At 31.7% G+C, this 21,222-nt stretch overlaps 7 protein-coding genes across 7 annotated transcripts; 2 read left to right on the top strand and 5 right to left on the bottom strand.

Annotated features, from left to right (window-relative positions):
• Nucleotides 1–1,759: 1,759 nt before the first annotated feature.
• LOC129912407 (larval cuticle protein 65Ag1-like) lies at nucleotides 1,760–2,143 on the bottom strand. The gene is made up of 2 exons (XM_055990623.1): nucleotides 2,028–2,143; nucleotides 1,760–1,958 (listed from the first exon to the last, which is right to left on the bottom strand). Exons 1-2 carry the CDS (start codon nucleotides 2,141–2,143, stop codon nucleotides 1,760–1,762), a joined length of 315 nt encoding a protein of 104 aa, XP_055846598.1.
• Nucleotides 2,144–7,321: 5,178 nt separating this feature from the next.
• Nucleotides 7,322–7,719, bottom strand: LOC129909427 (larval cuticle protein 65Ag1-like). Its single transcript, XM_055986513.1, has 2 exons — nucleotides 7,592–7,719; nucleotides 7,322–7,520 (listed from the first exon to the last, which is right to left on the bottom strand). Exons 1-2 carry the CDS (start codon nucleotides 7,717–7,719, stop codon nucleotides 7,322–7,324), a joined length of 327 nt encoding a protein of 108 aa, XP_055842488.1.
• Nucleotides 7,720–10,570: 2,851 nt separating this feature from the next.
• LOC129909426 (larval cuticle protein 65Ag1-like) lies at nucleotides 10,571–10,968 on the bottom strand. The gene is made up of 2 exons (XM_055986512.1): nucleotides 10,838–10,968; nucleotides 10,571–10,769 (listed from the first exon to the last, which is right to left on the bottom strand). The coding sequence occupies exons 1-2, from the start codon at nucleotides 10,966–10,968 to the stop codon at nucleotides 10,571–10,573; spliced, it is 330 nt and encodes a 109-aa protein (XP_055842487.1).
• Nucleotides 10,969–12,703: 1,735 nt separating this feature from the next.
• Nucleotides 12,704–13,180, top strand: LOC129912406 (larval cuticle protein 65Ag1-like). The gene is made up of 2 exons (XM_055990622.1): nucleotides 12,704–12,878; nucleotides 12,951–13,180. Exons 1-2 carry the CDS (start codon nucleotides 12,754–12,756, stop codon nucleotides 13,147–13,149), a joined length of 324 nt encoding a protein of 107 aa, XP_055846597.1. The 5' UTR covers nucleotides 12,704–12,753; the 3' UTR covers nucleotides 13,150–13,180.
• Nucleotides 13,181–15,757: 2,577 nt separating this feature from the next.
• LOC129909425 (larval cuticle protein 65Ag1-like) lies at nucleotides 15,758–16,332 on the top strand. Its single transcript, XM_055986511.1, has 2 exons — nucleotides 15,758–16,061; nucleotides 16,134–16,332. The coding sequence occupies exons 1-2, from the start codon at nucleotides 15,937–15,939 to the stop codon at nucleotides 16,330–16,332; spliced, it is 324 nt and encodes a 107-aa protein (XP_055842486.1). The 5' UTR covers nucleotides 15,758–15,936.
• Nucleotides 16,333–19,302: 2,970 nt separating this feature from the next.
• LOC129909424 (larval cuticle protein 65Ag1-like) lies at nucleotides 19,303–19,664 on the bottom strand. The gene is made up of 2 exons (XM_055986510.1): nucleotides 19,564–19,664; nucleotides 19,303–19,501 (listed from the first exon to the last, which is right to left on the bottom strand). Exons 1-2 carry the CDS (start codon nucleotides 19,662–19,664, stop codon nucleotides 19,303–19,305), a joined length of 300 nt encoding a protein of 99 aa, XP_055842485.1.
• A 912-nt stretch (nucleotides 19,665–20,576) lies between these two features.
• On the bottom strand, nucleotides 20,577–21,176 carry LOC129912405 (larval cuticle protein 65Ag1-like). Its single transcript, XM_055990621.1, has 2 exons — nucleotides 20,876–21,176; nucleotides 20,577–20,803 (listed from the first exon to the last, which is right to left on the bottom strand). Exons 1-2 carry the CDS (start codon nucleotides 20,998–21,000, stop codon nucleotides 20,605–20,607), a joined length of 324 nt encoding a protein of 107 aa, XP_055846596.1. The 5' UTR covers nucleotides 21,001–21,176; the 3' UTR covers nucleotides 20,577–20,604.
• Nucleotides 21,177–21,222: the final 46 nt, after the last annotated feature.

Raw genomic sequence — 21,222 nt, 5'->3', positions numbered from 1 at the left:
TCGGGACACCTTCGGGACATCTTCGGGAAATCTTCGGGACATCTTCGGGACATCTTCCGGACATCTTCGGGAAATGCTCGGGACATCTTCGGGACATGCTCGGGACATCTTCGGGACATCTTCGTGACATCTTCGGGACATCTTCGTGACATCTTCGGGACATCTTCGGGACATGCTCGGGACATCTTCGGGACATCTTCGGGACATCTTCGGGACATCTTCGGGACATTTGCGGGACATCTTCGGGACATGCTCGGGACATCTTCGGGACATCTTTGGGACATCTTCGGGACATCTTCGGGACATGCTCTGTACATCTTAGGGACATCTTCGGGACATGCTCGGGACATCATCGGGACATCTTCGCTACACGCTCGTGACGTGTTCGGGACATGTTCGGGACACGTTCGGGACATGTTCGGGACACGTTCGGGACACGTTCGGGAAACGTTCGCGACACGTTTGGGACACGTTCGGGACACATTCGGGGCACGTTCGGTACACGTTCAGGACTTATTTGGGACACGTTCCGGACACGTTCAGGTCACGTTCGGGACACATTAGGGACACGTTCTTGCGGTTTTGCATTATTTTTCTAAAGCTTTTTGGTGTTTCTTACAGTTGTTAGCTATTCATACTCATTCATAGATGCTTAAATTTTTATTTTCGAATCTTGATTAAATTTTGCTACTTGGCTACTCATGTTACCTTTATCCAGTACACACATACAAATTCTTTTTTGCAGATGATTATAAAGAAGGGTAACCTTTAGTGGGCTAGTGCTACTTCGATAATCATAGGTATCGCTATTTTGAGAACACTGTTGTTTGAATCGAAAGTAGGTGAAGTTTTTAAATTGAATCTGTGGTTATATGGCATTATAAAAATGCCTTCAAGTTTTAAATCCATTATCGTTGTTGTTAAACAAACCAAAGAGACAGTTTAACTCAGCTAAATTCTGTTGATAATTTTTATGAGACCTAAAATTTAGTTCGATCTGCGTAACTAGGCTCTACCAAATTACACTGGTCAACAATGTTTTTGGCACAAAAGCCAAAATATACTTTTTTGGGATGCTGAACTCGTGTCCAAAGTCAGAAAAGTTTGATTGGCCTCCTTTCTTCAGATATTACAATTATAAAATTGCAAAAACTGTCATTTTGACTGTTTTCAAGGTTATGTTTTTGTGTGAGGTAATTCATTCTAACTGTGCCAATTTTCTTCTTCCAAAAACTCTTTAAATCAGTGTTTTAAACTTTAGTTTATGTTAAGTTTGTTTTTGGCCTATTTACTTAAACTTAAGATATCTCGAGAAGTAAAAGAGACATAGAAAAGATTTAAACAGTTTTTGAAATATGTATTTAATTACCTCACACAAAAATATTAAACTCAAAAACAACCAAAATTACTTTTTTTCTGATTTCAGATTCAAGTTCAGCACTCCAAAAACATTCAGAAAAGTATATTTTGGTTTTTGTGGGAAAAAAAGTTCAATTTTGTTGACCAGTGTCAAACTAAGAAATTTCACGAGATCTTACAACGGAAAGATTATGTTTCTATTTTAAATAAAACATTTAAACATCACCCATTACCTATTACCCATTAAAAGAATGAAAAAAAAAAAAGAACAAATTTCTTAAAAAAGATTCATTTATTGTACTAAGACTAGATAACAGGTCTAATTTTTGATTACTCCCTCATTGACTAATATGAAGATTACAAATAATAGACATACTGATCACAAAAAGCCAATAAAAGATTAAGCTTTTGGTTCAACAGGCAAATGAGCACCTTGTGGTTGGAAACCGTTCCTATCGGCGATGTATGTGACAGTGTAGACGACACCATCTTCACCGACGTAACTGTATTGACCCTTGACTGAGATAGCTTCATCTTCAGCTCCAAGGTTTTCAATATGACCTTCTTCGCTGGCAGACTTTCCATCGCTGGTTTCAACACTGTTTTTGAGACAGAACAATAAAACTTTAATAATATTCCACAAAGACCAAAAGTTTAAGATTACTTACGCGTATTTATAGCTTTCGGGTCCTACATCGGCATCCTGACGGGTGACAACAGCATCCTGTGGTGGAGCGGCCAAAGCCAAACCGAGAAGAGCAACGAAAACAATAACGAATTTCATGTTGAGTTTGTTTTTGTGGTTGGATGCTAGCTAGAGTAAACCAAAGACTTGAATGACTTGCAATGGGCCATTCCTCATCATTTTATATTCGGCAAGAATAAAATAGACAATAATGCAAATTGCTAATAAGGAATTAATTATTTTATGTTTGTTCGCTGATCTAACCGGTTAACATAACCTTACTCGTATTCGTATCATAAGCATGCAACGCATATCAAATTTTTGCGAATAGAAACATCTTCTATTTTTTAAAGTCGCAAATTTTATACATTTATACATGCATGTGCGTTAAGATAATTCATTTAAGATTAATCAAAATGCTTGTTTTATATTTTATTACTTATTTATGTATATTATGTATATCAGAAGTCTTTGAAGTCTAACTGACACTCCTATAAAACTAGGTTGTATGGTTTTAAAATTTCTTAAGTTTCTTTTTATGAGTAATGTTATGTTAATTTTTTTTATTTTAATATTAGATATTATTATGTTGTCGTATCGTCTTGCATTTAAAAAATGTAATCAGAGAGTCAAAGGCAACAGGATACAACTTATTTCAGTTATTTAACGCTATTAAAAGCGCTTGAATATATACATTTTGGACTCGACTGCCATGCGTGTTATTGTAATCACTGTGGTGCAATTCCACGGTATTTGACCACTAGGTAATATTCAAAAAACGAAATAGAAAGTATAAGAAACTAAATGATGGCAATTAAATACTTATGTTTTTAATTTTAATAATTTCATATTAGTTTTATTTTCTTATATATAAAAATGAGTTCGCTAAGTGTGTGTGGCCGATAAACTCGAGTTTGGCTGGTCCGATTTTGGTAATTTTTTGTTTGTTTGAAAGGTATTAATATGTAGATGGTTTGTATAAAAAAAAAAATAATACCTTTTCTCCCACTTTCACATAGCTGTCAATTTAAACGAGTGAAAAAACACTCTTGCTTTTTAAAAAGTTTAACTAAGCTTTATTTGTAAAAAAATATATTAAGACAGGCTTTCAAAATAATAATTATCGTTTATAGTCTGTGATGCCTGTCAACGTTTGAATTTGCTTGAAGCAGACACTCATTGGGACTCAACGCTTCCTGGTGCATCTGTTTTGTCTTCGCCACATCATATTGTTCTCAGTAAATATAATCACATCTTATCCTTCAAATCCACTCGAACTTTAGATTAGGATTAGATGTGATTAGGATTAAATACACCGAATGCGCTGTGTGACATTAAATCCACATTTGGATTACACAAATGAAAAAATGTATAATCAAGTTGTGATCTTTATTTAGGGCACGTGTTTTGTTTGATGATTGCGAATAAAGCATTAGCACAATTAGGATTGGTTGCTCCAAATCGTGAAGAGCAAGATGTTCTTGATCAAGAAATACTACGCGGAAGGCAATACAATTGCGTTGAATTAAGAATATTTGTGCAAATTAATTCCCGAAGTATGACACTATTATGCAAGGTTTCATCAATCAGAGTTGTGGTTTGTATTTCTTAGATGCACCCGATGGAACGGGAAAAACATTTTTGATATCATTACTTTTAGCATAAATACGATCTGAAAATAAAATAGCATTGGCTCTGGAAATTGCAGCCATGTTATTAGATGGTGGCCGTACAGCACACTCGGTTCTTAAATTGCCTTTGAATATGCAGGTTAATGAAACACCTACAGTACCTTGCCATATTATTAGGGCCAAGCGAAAAAATACAATTTTTTGGTTCATGTTGCTGAATTTTCAAAGTTTTTGTCGAAATATCTTGAATTTTATTTGTCCCATTCACTTGAACTTATCATGTAGATACGGATTGACTTAAAAAAAGTCAAAGAATTCATACTTTTTGATACAAAATAACGTACAATAGGAGATAAGCTCTAAAAGACGTTTCCTATGGAATTCACGCCCGGATAATTACCAGACCGGTCCAATACTTAATTTTTTTGTACCGAGGAATAACGTGACATGCTTAACTTTAATGGCAAGGATCGCATTTCGCATAAACATAGAAGCTCTGATCGTCTGGATAGTACGTAATTTTCTTAGATTTGGAGTAGTTTTTTTTCGTATAAGACCAGACAAGTACGTTTATCAAATAAAAAAACATCCTCTGATCATTATTGGCTGTGCTGCTATTTCAGGGAAAGGAAAACGCCATAGCTCCAGACCAAAACAAAAGTAGCTTGGGAACGTTTTGATTTTACGATTTCAAAATAGGCTCGAGACTCGAAGCATCTATATCTATGCAAGACTGGGTCCTTGCCATAAAGTTAAGAATGTCACGTTATTCCTCGATATACAAATTCAAGTATTGGACCGGTCTGATAATTCTCCCGGCATGAATTCCATAGGAAACTTCTTTTGGAGCTTATCCCCTTATGTACGTTATTTTGTATCAAAAAGTATGAATTCTTTGACTTTTTTTTAAGGCAATCCGTATCTACATGATAAGGGCAGGTAAATGGGATAAAAAAAATTAAAGACATTTCGACAAAAACTTTAAAAATTCAGCAGCATGAACCAAAAAATTATATTTTTTCGCTTGCTTTCATTTGTGATAGGGTCAACCGATTTGTAGGCAAAACATTGTGCATTTATATAGTTTAAAATTGTTGCATTGATTTCAGAAACATTTTTATTTGTAACAGCCATTATTGCACGTTCACTCAGCCAAGTATGATTTTTGTAATTTGTCTTTATACTGGGAAAAACACTGAATCAATTCATTTTTTGAATTTACATTGAAAAAATTGTTTTGAAGTGTAATTCGGCCTTCCGAATTAAGTGCCGCTATTCCATTAACAATGTCCAATAACTGCATAAATTACAATAAATTGGTTAATATTCATTACAATAAACCAGTTTTTTCGGTTTAAATGTATTTTCAAACAGGTTCTATTTTTTTTTAAAGTACACTCAGCGAAGCGGGTGGGGGTTAGCTAGTTTTATATAAAATCTAGAATTTTTAAAAATGATGAGTTTTTAAGTAAAAGATGGGAAAAATTAACACTCTTAAAAAATTTTCAAAACAAGCATTATTTTTGCCTGTGGATGTTCATTTGTATCCAAAATTAAGGAAGTTTGTTCAACAAATCTCGAGTCAATTACCTATTTTGATTCTGACTCTAATAAATAACACTGGTTTACAAAATTAAACTTTTTTTTTGTTGCCGGAACCAAAATATACTTTTCTGAAGGTTTTCGGTGTGCTAAACTCGAATCTGAAGTCAAAAAAAAATTAATCAGCTCCCGTTTTTTAAATATTACCGTTAGAAAATGCAGTACTTCGGACCTTATTCTTTTATATAAGGAACATTTTTTGAGCATATTTAGTAACGGTTTTCATAAGTACTATTTACCACCTTTTTAAATCTGTTTAAATCTTTCCGATATCTTTTTTACTGCCCGAGATATCCTAAGTTGTTTGGTATTTTTACTTAAGTTTGAGATATCTCGGGCTATATAAAAGATATTGAAAAGATTTAAACAGGTGTCGAAAGATGGAAAACAGTTCTTATAGAAACCGTTACTAAATATGCTCAAACAATTTTCTTTATACAAAATAATAAGGTCCGAAGAATTCAAAAAAACGTATTTTTGCATTTTCTAACGGTAATATCTCAAAAAACGGGAGCTGATTAGTTGTTTCTGACTTCGGATTCGAGTTCAGCACACCAAAAACCTTCAGAAAAGTATTATTAAATATTTGATATTTGAACTTATTGATTTTTTCTATAATGTTTATAAATATATGTTGTTTAAGTACGTTTTTTTCCTACAATGTCACACCCATTACAAGTTTACAAGAATATGTCACACTCGATTAATTTTAAAATGGTTATAAAATACAATTTTTTATAAATTTCTCTCAAATATATACTGGAAACGTAATAAAATCTAAATATTGAATACGATATTCACGACTTTTCATCTACATTATGGCTTCTAGAAGTCACCGAAGCAGTTGATTAACAATAAGGCGTTCAGAATAACTATGGAATAAGTTCATTTGAAATGTATGAAATGTTCATTTGAAATGTATAAGTTCATTTGAAATGTATGTATGAAAGAAATTAAAAAAACAAAAATGATTTACGCACCAATAACTTTATATACCCTAACTTATTTTTTTTTTAATTGAATCTTTACAAAAAAAATTAGATTGCATACTTTTTTCTGAGCTCAAATTCCCTTTTTTTTACATTTGGCGGATCAATTTTAAATTCTTTCTCATAGTTTAATAATTTTAAGCTACTTAAACTCTTACAACAAGTTTATCGGACCTAGTCGTGCACTTTATTTAATGATTTTTTCTACACTGAATGAGGTATGTATCCGAATTAACAAAATAAAAAGGGAACTATATTACCTCAGACGAACAGGATGAAGAGGCAGTTAATCAGCTGGAAACTGTTGAAAACTAAACGCAATGTTATTTATTTAATCTATTAGAATCAACTTTAACGAGCTCCCGGGGCTTAACTTGGTAATGAAAAAAGCCAACAATGTTTTCCATCGCATGAGAAGAATAGAAGTAAGGAATAATCTCTAAGACAACCATGAACAAACTTAAAATTTTAAAGAAATTTTATCAAAATTCAACTAGTATTTTCAAAGACAAAAATTAAAAAAAAAAGCTTTTGACATTTTCTCGATATTTTTGAGGAAAAAAAAAATGTAAAAAAACATTTAAATTACAGGATTGATCTACAACTTTTTCTGATAAGAATTGTACTTTTATCTAAAATCGTTGAAAACACCGTTTTTTTTTGTCGCACTCTTGGCTCCCCTACCAACTTCCGGTCGTCTGCTGCGATTAAATCGATTTTCCCCTTATCCATTCTTATACCACTAATTCTTATTTTCCTCATCACACATTTTTTGGTAAAAATGTTTTTCTTTTTCAAAAATTATTTCTACTGGTCTAACAGTGAGAAGAACTACTTGCTGTTATTACGATTTATAACAATAGCAACTCTAAATAATTGATTTAAAGAAAATTTTGTACAAACGTTTTTTTTTTTTTTTTTGAAAAAAATATTTTATATTTCACTAAGACTAGACAACAAGTCTTATCATTGGTTGTTCTCTCAGATGCTGATATGAAGGTCACAATAAATAGACAGAAAAGGCAGGATATTTGATCACACGAATTCAATACAGCTTACAATTTAGGTTCAACTGGCAAATGAGCGCCTTGGGGTTGGAAACCGTTCTTGTCAGCAATGTAGGTGACTTGGTAGGTGACACCATCGTCACCGATGTAGCTGAATTGACCCTTAACTGAGATAGATTCATCTTCCTTGCCAAGGTTTTCAATGTGACCTTCTTCGCTAGCAGACTTGCCATCGCTGGTTTCAACACTATTTTTTGAAAGAGATACAATGAATGAATAACAATTGTTCAAAGCGACAAGAACTTAAAATATACTTACTTGTATTGGTAGCTTTCGGGTCCTACATCGGCATCCTGACGAGTGACTACAGCTTCCTTAGATGCTGATTGTGGTGGAGCGGCCAAAGCCAAACCGAAAAGTGCAACGAAAACAATTACGAATTTCATGTTGAGTTTTTGTTTGTGATTGGATGCTAACTGAAGAAAACCAAAGACTTGAGTGACTTGCAATGGGCCATCCCATCTTTTTATATTCGGTAACAATAAAAAAGATAAATGCAAATCGTTGATGAGAAATTAAAATAATATGATTGGAACCCCAATTGAACCGGTTAAGCATATTTTTTGCAAATAGTAACAAGTTTTATAAATGGATAGAAATGTAGTTCATTGACTGATCTAAATAATTATTATATCTACATATTTAAGATTTATGCATAGCAGAGGTTTGAACTTTGAAGTTTCAAGACTCTGAAATTCCTTATATTTAACCAAATCATTTTGTATGACCAACGTTTTTGCGATCTTCTCACAAAAACAAAACCACATATGTATATCTATTCCTATCCAATCAAAATTTTACAAGATTAAGGGCCGGTTTGTTCACAGTCGATAATCGTTTAATCAAGGATTATTCCATACAAAAATCCTTGATTAAAAGGTAATCGAGTGTGAAAAAATCGGCCCTAAATAACACCCATTTTCGCTTTACTCATTTAGTTCTGACCAATGAGAAAAATGTTAATCTCTTGTTTGTGTTTCCATAATTCCATATCGTTCCTTGCAATTGTTGCCAACCCAAAAATCACATGTCATAGCTTAACATAACTTTAGAATTCGTAACTCTTGTTTTTCGTAACTTCGGTTTCGCGTAACTTTGACGCTCGTAACTCTGTCGCCCGTAACTCTGGTATTCGTAACTTCGTCGGTTTCCCGTTGATTTCAATGAAAACATTTTTCTTCCTAAGCCACTATTTGATCAAACAAAAAAGTGTCAAGAATGGATCCCAAAGGTTTGTTAGAACTCTTATAAATGTAGTTCTATTAATGTTATCGCCAAGATAAAGGTCTTAAAATTTAGGAAAAATCATAAAGATTCAGGTTCTGTAATTCAAAAAGTTGAATCTTTAAAAAAAATTAAAATATGGATGCTGACTACAAGGTAACCATTTTTCAAAACCTAAAACCTTTAAGAAGGAAAAATGTGTCGAAGTTGCACTTAGTTGCACTTATTTCTTACAGATTCAATTAGATAAGGGTTTAACCTTTAGAAAACATTAAATTTTATCACAAATTGTATAACTTATCTCCTTACCAACACAGAAATTTACTTTTTTTACGATTAATTTATATTTATCTTTTTTATTTATAAAGTATAGGTAATACAACATTTAGATACAACATCTAGTAGACAGTTTCGTATCTCCTTATCAATATTCCATAAAAACTTTTTTTCTAAATGCACTTAAAAAAAAAGTACTTACTTAAGCACAGTCGCTAAGTTACAAAAAAAAATAATTTTATCTTTGGGCTGAAAAAATTGAACTCTAGACCGCTGCTGTTAGTCATCAATTTTAAAAATAAAAGAAAATGCTAAGCAAGTTATCTACTTTTAGTAGGATGTTGATTTTTTACATTTGGATCAGTTTAAAATTTCGTGTTTTGTCCGCCTAAAATGACTAAATACCCCTATGTGCAGCGTGTAAGTTGGGTCGAGACAAGAAAAAAATCGTATGGGAGGGGTGGTCTATTCCCCCTCGTTTAGCGGGAAGGGGCAATTAAAAAAAAATGTACTTAATTTGGAAAAAAAGTCAAGAGTTATACCTACAATATTGTGCCAATATTGTAAAGCCAAAAACCTAGGTTTTTCAAAAATTTTAAATCAAGCCATTTTATTGCATAGTTTTTGAAAAATTAATTTTCAAAATCAAAATTTTGAAAAAAAAAAATTAAAACCAATTCTTTTCAAAAGTTTATGTATTTAAGTACCTACTAATTCAATTTTTAATATTCGATGCTCTTATTTGTTTTTAAACAAAAACAGAAAACTGGATCCAAAAAAACTTGTCATTTTAGAGAAATTAACAAAAAAACAAAAATACTTTTTTCTAAAAGAAACCCCTTTATTTTTTGTTTTAACGTGACTGGACTTGTAGATAAATTAATTTATAAATCATTAACCATTCGTTCCTTAATGTGCATTTTGACCAAAAACAAGCTAAAACCAACCCTAGCTTATGGCACATGATTTTAGAGTAGTTTTGGATGCTGCATCTCATGGAACTAAGACAATCGAACTTCCCTGAAAAAAGTTTTGGCCTTAAAAACACTTTATAGGTTGAAAAATAAGAATCGTCATAACAAGTCAGTTCCGGGGATGGTTTTTTGAAAAAAAATTTCATATTTGTTATCTACTATTGATGGCCTTTCAAGCCATGTAGGTCTCATTGGTATCGATCGATGCTGGGTTTTTCTCCATATATTTTTGGGCATTCTCTATTGTTTTACATTTTTTTCGAATAATCATTTGAAACAAAATTGTTTTTTCCTTAAGTGCATACTTACGGAAATAAAATTTGGTAATACTTTGTAAGTAGTTCAGGTTTGTTTTTACTTAATCAGGAAGTAAATTATTAGGTATTGGTGTCAATTTTGACCTGTGTGCGAGTGGAGGTAGGTAAATTACAAACATACATATCTCTTAAGAACTGTCACAGACATAGACTAGATTTATTTGTTATTAAGACTAATACAAGATAAAACTTAAAACTTATCGCACTAATGTAGTATTAACAAATTGGGGCTACATAAAATATCTATGTCGTTGATGCTCTTTATAACCACATAAAAAATTTCAAGCACAAAAAAGGATTCAAAACAATTTTTTTTGTAAAAAAAATTTATTTTATTATTTCTTTAAAACTAGGCAACAACATTGGTAGTTCTCTTAGTGGCTGATTTGAATTTCGCAATAAATAGAACAATAAAAGTAGGATAAACAGATCACAAGAAGTCAAGTTTACAATTTTGGTTCAACTGGCAAATGAGCACCTTGGGGTTGGAAACCGTTCTTGTCGGCAATGTAGGTGACTTGGTAGGTGACACCATCGTCACCGATGTAGCTGAATTGACCCTTCACTGAGATGGATTCATCTTCCTTGCCAAGGTTTTCAATGTGACCTTCTTCGCTGGCAGACTTGCCATCGCTGGTTTCAACACTATTTTTTAAATAGAAAACAATAAATTAATAATAATTCAGAGTGAATAAAAACTAAAGATTACTTACGCGTATTGGTAGCTTTCGGGTCCTACATCGGCATCCTGACGGGTGACTACAGCTTCCTTTGATGCTGATTGTGATGGTGGAGCGGCTAAAGCCAAACCGAAAAGTGCAACGAAAACAATGACGAATTTCATGTTGAGTTTTTGTTTGTGGTTGGATGCTAGCTAGAGTAAACCAAAGACTTGAATGATTTGCATTTGGTAATCCATTTCTATTTATATTCCGCAATGGTTAAATGGTCAAATGCAAAAAGTCTATGAAAAATTCAGTATATTTTATTAAGAAGCATAGTGAACTAGTTAAGTTAACCTTACTCTTTTGCATGCACGCATAATTTTTGCGAGAAAAGAAACATCTTTTATTCAGTGCCAAATTTTAAGTAAATATATGCAAAATGATCATTTTAAATTGATCCAAATGCTTGTTATTTTATGATTCACTTATGTATATTAGGAATTTGAAATTTGACGACATTCCTTATCAAACTAGTTTATTTATTTTGAGAGCTTCTTTAAACATTAAGTGGGTTATGTTTTGTGTTTTTATATTTGTTTGTTGGGTTTTTATTTATTAAATTGAAAAAATGTTTTTTTTTTCTTGTTATTTTCACGTATTGGTACTTTTCATATCAAATTAATTTTTATTAGATTTCTTAAAAACAAACTTCATTTGAATTGGTTGGTTCACCTAAAAAAAAACACTGTGTCTGTTGCCCAACGTAAGCCCAGGATAGCCCAACTTTTTTTCTTTATTAAACCATTTTTTTTTTTTTTTTTCAAATGATATATTTCAGAAACCGTAAAAATTATATTTTTTTCCTGTGAAAAAATGGTAAGTTTAAAACCGTGGTTCGTTTAACCCAACATTTTTTTTTGTTAGCCCACCCTAGTTCAAAAATTATTTCAAATTAAACACCTCTTGTTTTTTTTTTCAGTGTAAAAATTGTACTTTTTCTCAATCAACCATGGTAATTCCAAAAAATTACGCATTTTTCGATGACTTCAAAATGGTCAGGTCATCCATCATAAATCTAAATTTTTTATTGTAATTGGTTTCCTGTCGAAAAAAATCAAAACCAACATTACAATGATGGAGAATTCCAAAAAAGTGGGTCTCGCAATTCCGTCCGTGCGTCTGTGCGTCTGTACCTCCATCTGTACATATTTCAACAGGCTAAACACGCGGATGGATTTTCTTCAAATTTGGTACAGATAATTTTTATGGAATTCTGAAAGTTGGTTTTTTTGTTTATTTTTATATCTCGCTTAGTGTACCTCCTAAACAAATTTTTCAATTTAAACCAAATAACTCGAAAAGGGCTCTAACAATTTTAATTAAACTTTGCAGAATGCAGACATAACATTCAAAGCTATGGCAATAAAACTGCATTTTTATTTTTTCCAAAAAAAGTCAAATCATTTTTTTTTTCATATAAAAAAAAATTGTCCTAAATGTCGGCTCTGCCCCAACCTCAACAAAATTTATATAGAGGCAGCTCGTAAAATCTATGAGTAAACTTACACAAAAGTACTTTGAACTGCAAGAGCAAGTACGTGCGACCCCAGTCGTGCATTTTATTTTAAATTCTGTTTCAAATATATTGCATTCTCAAAATGTCTAAACAAAGTTCAATGAAACTTTAAAATCATATTTGGATCAATTAAAGTGAATTATTTTAATCATACTCGTATATTTAAATAATAGTTTCAAAAGAAGAGATGTGTTTTTATTTGCAAAAATTATGCGTGCATATTAAATGCATACTAGGAGTTTATCTAGCTTAACAGGTTCCCATTTGCCAATTTGCATTTGACTATTGTATTCTTGGCGATTATAAAATGAAACGGATCACCAGTTGCAAGTCATTCAAGTCTTTTGTTATCTCAAGCTAACATCCAACCCCAATCAACAATCTCAAAATGAAATTCGTCATTGTTTTCGTCGCTCTTTTCGGTTTGGCTTTGGCTGCTCCACCACAAGAATACAAGGATGCTGTTGTCACCCGTCAGGATGCTGATGTAGGACCCGAAAGCTACCAATACGCGTAAGTAATCATAAACTTTATATTAATTTTAAATTAATATTATTAATTATTGTTTTCTTTTTTAAAAAATAGTGTTGAAAGCAGTGATGGCAAGTCTGCTAGTGAAGAAGGTCACATTGAAAACCTTGGCAAGGAAGACGAAGCTATCGCAGTCAAGGGTCAATACAGCTATGTCGGACCCGATGGTGTCACCTACACTGTCACCTACATTGCCGACAAGAACGGTTTCCAACCCCAAGGTGCTCATTTGCCAGTTGAACCAAAATTGTAAGCTGTATTGACTTTGTGTGATCTGTTTATCCTGCCTTTGTGTCTATTTATTGTGAATTTCATATCAGCCACTGAGAGAATTAAAAATGATAAGGCTTGTTATCTAGTCTTAGTGAAATAAAAAAAATCTACGGAAAAAACATTTTATTTTCTTTGAACTTTATACAGGGTGCAGATAAGCATTTTATATTAGATTCAGCTTATATTTATTTTCTTAAAAAAAGTCTTCAAATACCTCTAAGTTTGACCGTCTTGTATTCAAAAATATATTTTCAAAGTCTAAGTCGTTCTTTGGACTGTGGACGTACAAAGGAAAGGCAGGTTAAGATCAAAATCCCGAAAACTGAAAAACCAAAACCCGAAAATCTAGAATCCAGTAAGCCCAGAATCCCGAAACCCAATTGACCGAAAGGGATTCTGAATCAAGCTCTGAAATGAGTGCCTGTTTTTGCTGATGATAATGTCAGCTATAATTCACCTCTTATGTGTTTTGTTTCAAATTAGAGTTGGAAAATGGCAGAAGCCTTGCGTTTGAGAGCAAAATATTTTTCCATCAGCTCGATTCCTCTTTTGCAAGAGATTGCTTCATCCTTCAAGCCTTTTCACCATCTGATGGCAAAATCCTTGAAAAGCAATGGCATTTCTAAAAGAGCATCTTTTGCTGATATATTTTTTTGACCTTTTTGAAAATTTTCCAACTTTTGGCCATCTGCTACGGCATCGAATCTTTTCGACAATTTGGATACCCAAGCCAAATTTTGAACTTGACGCTGCAATATTTGGAGAACTTCTTCCTCATTTTGGTTTTGGACATCATCAGCAGCTGCCGCAGACCTCGATTTGTTGTCGTTGCTTTTGCCCTGTAGTTGGTACGCTAGTTTGTAATACCTTCAGAAAACTTAAACAAGCTCGGGTAGCAACAGTAAGGTCACCTCGAGGACCTCCTGGCTACCTGTTGTTGACCGTTCCGGAACTTATGTAATATGAAGGTGTCAATGCTGTAAGATTATGCTTCCCATCGATAGTGAAACAGGTTTTGCCTGTGCGAAATTATTTTTTACAAGGTTTTAAGAAGTGATTTTCGCTGTTCCTTAGAATGTTCCTTGTACGAACTTTGTTAAAGCATAGTACGCAGCTGAAACGGAACGAAAAATGTTGAGGTCTCGAAAGTTAACAGCGAATTTCTTAAAGAAAAAAAAAAAACCATCAGGTATTATAGCAAAGTAAAAGTAATAAAAATACAAATAAAAAAATTCAAGAAAAATCATCAAAAAATAAGTTTTAAAGCATAAAAACAAAACAAATTTATGTCGTTTTCTTTCACTCTATTAAGGAGTACTCTAAATTTTTACTCTTTTTTTTTTGGAGTGATAGAACATAATGAGAGTAAATTTTTTTTTTGTAATTGTGTGTGTGACAAGGCAAAAATGGATAATTTCCTTGAAAAAAATAGTGCTAACAGGCTTAGGGAAAAAATGTTATGAATTGAAAAAAAAAATTAATATTAATAAAATATAAAGCATAATAAGCGCTCGTTGATAACACACCCATAGTTTGATTATTGTAAAATAAAAATATCCGATCAACGCAGAAAAAAATGGGATTTTTTTATATGGGGCAGGATTTTTTTTATTGATGAAGAACACTGGCTGAAGAATTTTTTTATTCGGTTTTCAATTTCATTTTGGAAAAAGTGAAGAATTAACGAACAAAATGGAAGAAATATATAATACAATCGAAAATATATTCATAATGGTTGTTTTTGTTAATAACAAAAGAGTTTGAAAGAAAAACTTTTCGCATTTTTCACTTTTCAAACAAAATTTTAAAATGTCAAAATTCAAATTCATAAGTGTGTGTTCAAATCGGTGTAAGTAAATCTGACAAAAAATGTGGAGTAACTCCGGGGTATTCCGTAGTACTAAAATTACTCCGGAGTAAATTTTTTTTACACTTTTGTGGCGTCAAAGAACACAAAACCTTCAAAAGTGCAAAAAAAAAAGTACTAAAAGGGAACTCTCATTGGAGTGACAGAAAACGACATTAATTTCGTTCAAGATTTCGCTATCGAATCTTTGTATGGAAAATTTCGTTTCGCTTCAGCTGAATACTAGGAGCAAGAGATTTGTGCGAAATTGTCGATAAACTCTTTTTCTCGTGTAGACTTCTAATAAAGAATGTTATGTATTCATGGTGGTTACAAAAAGCTTTAAACTCAGCCAAGATGAATTGGAAATAAAGTTTAATTTTTTTTCAGAGTTTTGAAGGAATACTTTATTACCACAAAGTAAGGAAATTATGGCTGCCATGTGAGAACAAATGATAAGAAGCAAACAAAAACAGTTAACAAAATATAAACAAAAACGAATCTTTTTCAAAGTTAAAAGAAACTTTTAAATCGCATTGACTAGTTTTAAAACTGACAGTTTATTAGTTCCTAATATACATAAATAAATCATTAATATTGGTAACAAATATTTGGATCAATTTAAAATGAATCATCTCCACCCATTTGCACGTCTATTTAAATATAAATTTCAAAAGAAGAGATGTCTTTTTATTTGCAAAAATTATGCGTGCATATTAAATGCATACTAGGAGAAGGAGTTTATCTAGCTTAACAGGTTCAATTAGCTTGCAAATTGTGTTATTATGAATTCCTCATTGGCAATTTGCATTTGACTATTGTATTCTTGGCGATTATAAAATGAAACGGATCACCAGTTGCAAGTCATTCAAGTCTTTTGTTATCTCAAGCTAACATCCAACCCCAATCAACAATCTCAAAATGAAATTCGTCATTGTTTTCGTCGCTCTTTTCGGTTTGGCTTTGGCTGCTCCACCACAAGAATACAAGGATGCTGTTGTCACCCGTCAGGATGCTGATGTAGGACCCGAAAGCTACCAATACGCGTAAGTAATCATAAACTTTATATTAATTTTAAATTAATATTATTAATTTTTGTTTTCTTTTTTAAAAAATAGTGTTGAAAGCAGTGATGGCAAGTCTGCTAGTGAAGAAGGTCACATTGAAAACCTTGGCAAGGAAGACGAAGCTATCGCAGTCAAGGGTCAATACAGCTATGTCGGACCCGATGGTGTCACCTACACTGTCACCTACATTGCCGACAAGAATGGTTTCCAACCCCAAGGTGCTCATTTGCCAGTTGAACCAAAAGTTTAAACTATAAATTGACACTTTGTGATCAGTTAAGTCTACTTACTGTATGTCTTTTTATTGTGAAGTCTATAATCTTCAAAAAAGATAATAAGCGATTGTAAGACTTGTTGCCTAGTTTTAGTAAAATAAAAAATTCCATACGAATACAATTTTTTTCATTCAACTGTTTTGGGTAGGTAGGTAAGATTACATTAATTCAGTTTAGTTGACGTTCAAACAATTACAACAATTAAAATTAAAACACCAAAATTAAAATTTACAAAATTGTTACATCTATTTTGACGACAAAAAACTTTTTATAAAAATTCATTTTCTCAACTAAACTGAATTAATTTTAATCAAAAGCTCAAGAAACAAAAATTAATCTATTACAAACATGGTTTTGTGGAAATAAAATTCACAAAAATTAATAACATATGATTTAGCTCTGATTTTTCAATCGTCAGTTAGACTATTAGAAGAATAAAAACTGCCAAATGTCAATATAAATAAAATGCACGACTGGGGTCGCACGAACTTGCTCTTAGAGTTAAATTTGTTTAAATTTTTAAGACTTTTTATATAGAAATTTGGAAAAAAAAAATAAAATTCGTTTTTTAAAAAAAATAAAATAAAATCTGAAATTAAATTGCCCTCCAAAACAAGTATGCAGTTTTGATTGATATATTAACATGCATTTTTAGAAAAAAAATTTTCAAAATCGTTAGAGCCGTTTTTTTAAAAACTAATTTTTTATAAATGATTTTTTGGAAAAAAAGTTTTAAAATAAAATTGGTATGCCATTTTGTAGAAATCACTAATCAACATCTAAAAACAAAATTTCAAAAAAATTTAATCTCCCGTTTTCGAAAATTTGATTTTTAAAAAAAAAAATTTCAAAATTTTTTTAAAAAAACCAAAAATTATTTTTTTGGAAATTTTATTTTTGGTTTATATTTAAATTGTATAAATGCTTCTTCACAAAAAGTTTCGTTGAAATCGAATAAGCGGTTTCGGAGATAATCGGATTTGAAAAAAACGGTTCTATGGCAGGTACCGTTAATAATGATTTTCCAAAAAAAACTTTTTCATTGAAAGATAGACCTTAACTTAAAACTAACATTTGAATTTTTTAAACAAAATCGTTAGAGCCGTTTTCGAGATATTTTAATTTTACTAAAATCGGTATATGACAGGTACCGTTATTTTTGGTCCAAAAAAATTAATTCCAAAAACCCCTCTGGAGAGTCGCCAAATAACGCTACATACCAAGTTTGACATTATTCGGTTCATCCGTTTAGGCTGTAGCTCCTTATACAGACAGACAGACAGACAGACTGACAGACTGACAGACAGACAGACAGACAGACGGACTTCCGGGACCCACTTTTTTGGCATTGTCTACCATCGTAATGTCATGGAAAAATGTTATCTCAACTTTTTTTTTTTGTACGAATGCATAACTTGATATATAGTACCTATATCGCAAGTAAAAAAGCTTTTATTCCTAGGAATAAGCTCTAACTGAGGTTTATCTGAGTATTGAAAAATTGGCCCTTAAAATTTTTTTTTTTTTTATATTTACTGTACGAATATAAATGACAGTAAATCTAATTCATTACATGAAATGTTAAAGGAGGAGGTATTCAATTCGTCTTTTTTGGACTCAGTGAATCAAATTTGTTAATTCTTTTTGTATTGGAAAGCTGGTGCCTGCAGTTATTTCAATTTCGTTCAGTTCTGGCTATATAAACTATGATAAAACCCATGGAAGTCTATTTTGTTTTGTTTTTTTTTTTTTTTGTTAAAAATGATTATGATTTAAGGCGTTAGTATTTAACGTGTTGAATAAATAAATACAAAGATTTTCAAAATTTTGAGTTTGAAAATTAATTCTGCAAAAATAAATTTATAAAAATAATTTTTGTTAATATAAAACTAAAAGTTCATTTAAAAATGCTAAAGGACATTATGGATAACGTTGGCATTGCTCTTTAAAGTTTTGTTTTTTATTTTAAGTCATTTTTTTAAAATGAAAACTTCTTTAGTATCGTAGTGATTTAAAACAAGATGTAACGAAAAAGCGACAGTAAAAAATAAATCATTATATCTTTTTATTTTAATAGATCCTAGATGAATGCAATTTTACTGTAGATAGGTTATAAACAGGACTATACTTGTAGAACATTTCAATTAATTTCATATTCACAATCCTTAGATATCGGTGAAAAGATGTTCTTTTTCTACAGACGTTATATCTTTTGATCTAGAATATATAATGATTTAACATTTAATACGCATGCTGATAATATTACCTTTCATTTGATATATCACACATAACGGCACGTGCTCTACAAGTTACACAAACTTAATTTGAAAAATTTGAGAAAAAGTTTAGTAGTACCGTAATCTCAGTTTGAAATTTAAAAAATTGTAATTTTTTTTTTTTAGCTGTCGTCACAAATATGATTGAAATATTATATTAAAGCTTTCAGATGATATAAAATTTATTATAGGCTGTGATATAGAAAAATCGACTTTAACATAATGGAAGAGAAAAATATTGATATTTATGAAAATTGATTGGGTATAAAAAATTCTAGCTCTTTTTGTAGATGTCGTACATACATATTTGATGTAAATATTTTGAGCTGAAACTATAGATATAAACAGATGTTGTAAAATTTATTATAGGTTGTCATACAAAAAAATGGATTTAGGTGATGATATAAAAAAGTTAGATTTTTTCGATTTTTTTTTTTTAATGTTTCACTTCTAACACGTGTGAATTGCACAAATGATTTTTTTACAAAGTTGTCCCTCTTAACTTAAGGCATCCATCTGTAAGATGGAATTCAAAACAGTTGAATGAAAACAATTGTAATCGTATAAATTTTTTTTTTAGGCAACAAGTCTTACTATTGCTTATTATCTCTTTAGGAGACTTTACAATAAAAAGACACAGTAGGTAGATTTAACTGATCACAATGTCAATTATAGTGATTCTGGGGCAACTGGCAAATGAGCGGCTGGGGTTTGGAAACCGTTCTCGTCGGCAGTGGTGGTGACTTTATAGGTGACACCATTGGGTCCAACATAGCTGTATTGACCCTTGTTTGAGATAGCTTCATCTTCTGATCCAATGTTCTTCAATTGACCTTCTTCCAAGTGAGCTTGTCTATCGCTTTCAACACTGTTTTTTAAAAAGAAAACAATAAAATAATTCAAAATGAATGAAAACTTATGATTACTTACACGGATGGGTAGGTTTCGGGTCCTACATAAGCTTCCTCACGAGTGATAACAGCAGCCAAAGCCAAACCGAAAAGAGCGACGAAAACAATGACGAATTTCATTTTGAGATTTTTGATTGGGGTTGGATGTTAGCTTGAGATAACAAAAGACTTGAATGACTTGCAACTGGTGATCTGTTTCATTTTATAATCGCCAAGAATACAATAGTCAAATGCAAATTGCCAATGAGAAATTCATAATAACACAATTTGCAATCTAATTGAACCCGTTAATCTAGATTCACTCGTAGTATGCATTTAATATGCACGCATAATTTTTGCAAATAAAAAGAAATTTCTTCTTTTGAAAATTATTTTTAATTGATCCAAATATTTGTTACAATATTAATGATTTATTAATGCATGTTAGGGACTAATGAACTATCGGTTTAGTTTAAAACTAGTCTATGCGTTTTAAAAGCTTCTTTGAACTTTGAAAAAGATTTGTTTTTTTTTTTGTTTATTGTTTTTTTTTTTGCTTCTTATGGCAGCCATAATTTTTTCACTATGTATTAATAGAGCATTCCTTCAAAACTCTGAAAAAAAAATTATAACTTTATTTCCAAATTCATCTTGTCTGAATTTAAAGCTTTTTGTGTCCACTTCTCAATTCAACATATCAGAGACCTATTTAACCATTGAACGTATTCTTCGAACGTTCGAAACATATTCGAAATATTGCTTTAAAAAATTCTAGATTACATCACGTATATGGAATAAATACCTTATTGGACGTCTACGTTTATTTCAAATAAATAAAGAAGATGGACAGAAATTTCTGTAGAAGGCTTAATTAATTTGTGCATCTATTTCTATTCGTTGTATAGATGGCAACAAGATTTGAATTTACTTACGGGTCGTTCTGTATAAAGTTCAGAGGAAAAAAATGTTTTTCGGTAGATTTTTTTTTTTATTTCACTAAGACTAGACTACAACCCTTTTGTCATTGGTAATTCTCTCAGAGAAAAAGCAAGAGTAACAGATCACACAAAGTCAACACAGCTTACAATTTAGGTTCAACTGGTAAATGAGCACCTTGGGGTTGGAAACCGTTCTTGTCGGCAATGTAGGTGACAGTGTAGGTGACACCATCGGGTCCGACATAGCTGTATTGACCCTTGACTGCGATAGCTTCGTCTTCCTTGCCAAGGTTTTCAATGTGACCTTCTTCACTAGCAGACTTGCCATCACTGCTTTCAACACTATTTTTTAAAAAAGAAAACAATAATTAATAATATTAATTTAAAATTAATATAAAGTTTATGATTACTTACGCGTATTGGTAGCTTTCGGGTCCTACATCAGCATCCTGACGGGTGACAACAGCATCCTTGTATTCTTGTGGTGGAGCAGCCAAAGCCAAACCGAAAAGAGCGACGAAAACAATGACGAATTTCATTTTGAGATTGTTGATTGGGGTTGGATGTTAGCTTGAGATAACAAAAGACTTGAATGACTTGCAACTGGTGATCCGTTTCATTTTATAATCGCCAAGAATACAATAGTCAAATGCAAATTGGCAATGGGGAATTCATAATAACACAATTTGCAAGCTAATTGAACCTGTTAAGCTAGATAAACTCCTTCTCCTAGTATGCATTTAATATGCACGCATAATTTT

Source organism: Episyrphus balteatus, chromosome 2, assembly GCF_945859705.1.
Source record: "Episyrphus balteatus chromosome 2, idEpiBalt1.1, whole genome shotgun sequence".
NCBI lineage: Eukaryota > Metazoa > Arthropoda > Insecta > Diptera > Syrphidae > Episyrphus > Episyrphus balteatus.
The sequence above is the reverse complement of the archived record's forward strand: the minus strand, read 5'-3'. Positions and strand labels throughout refer to the sequence as shown.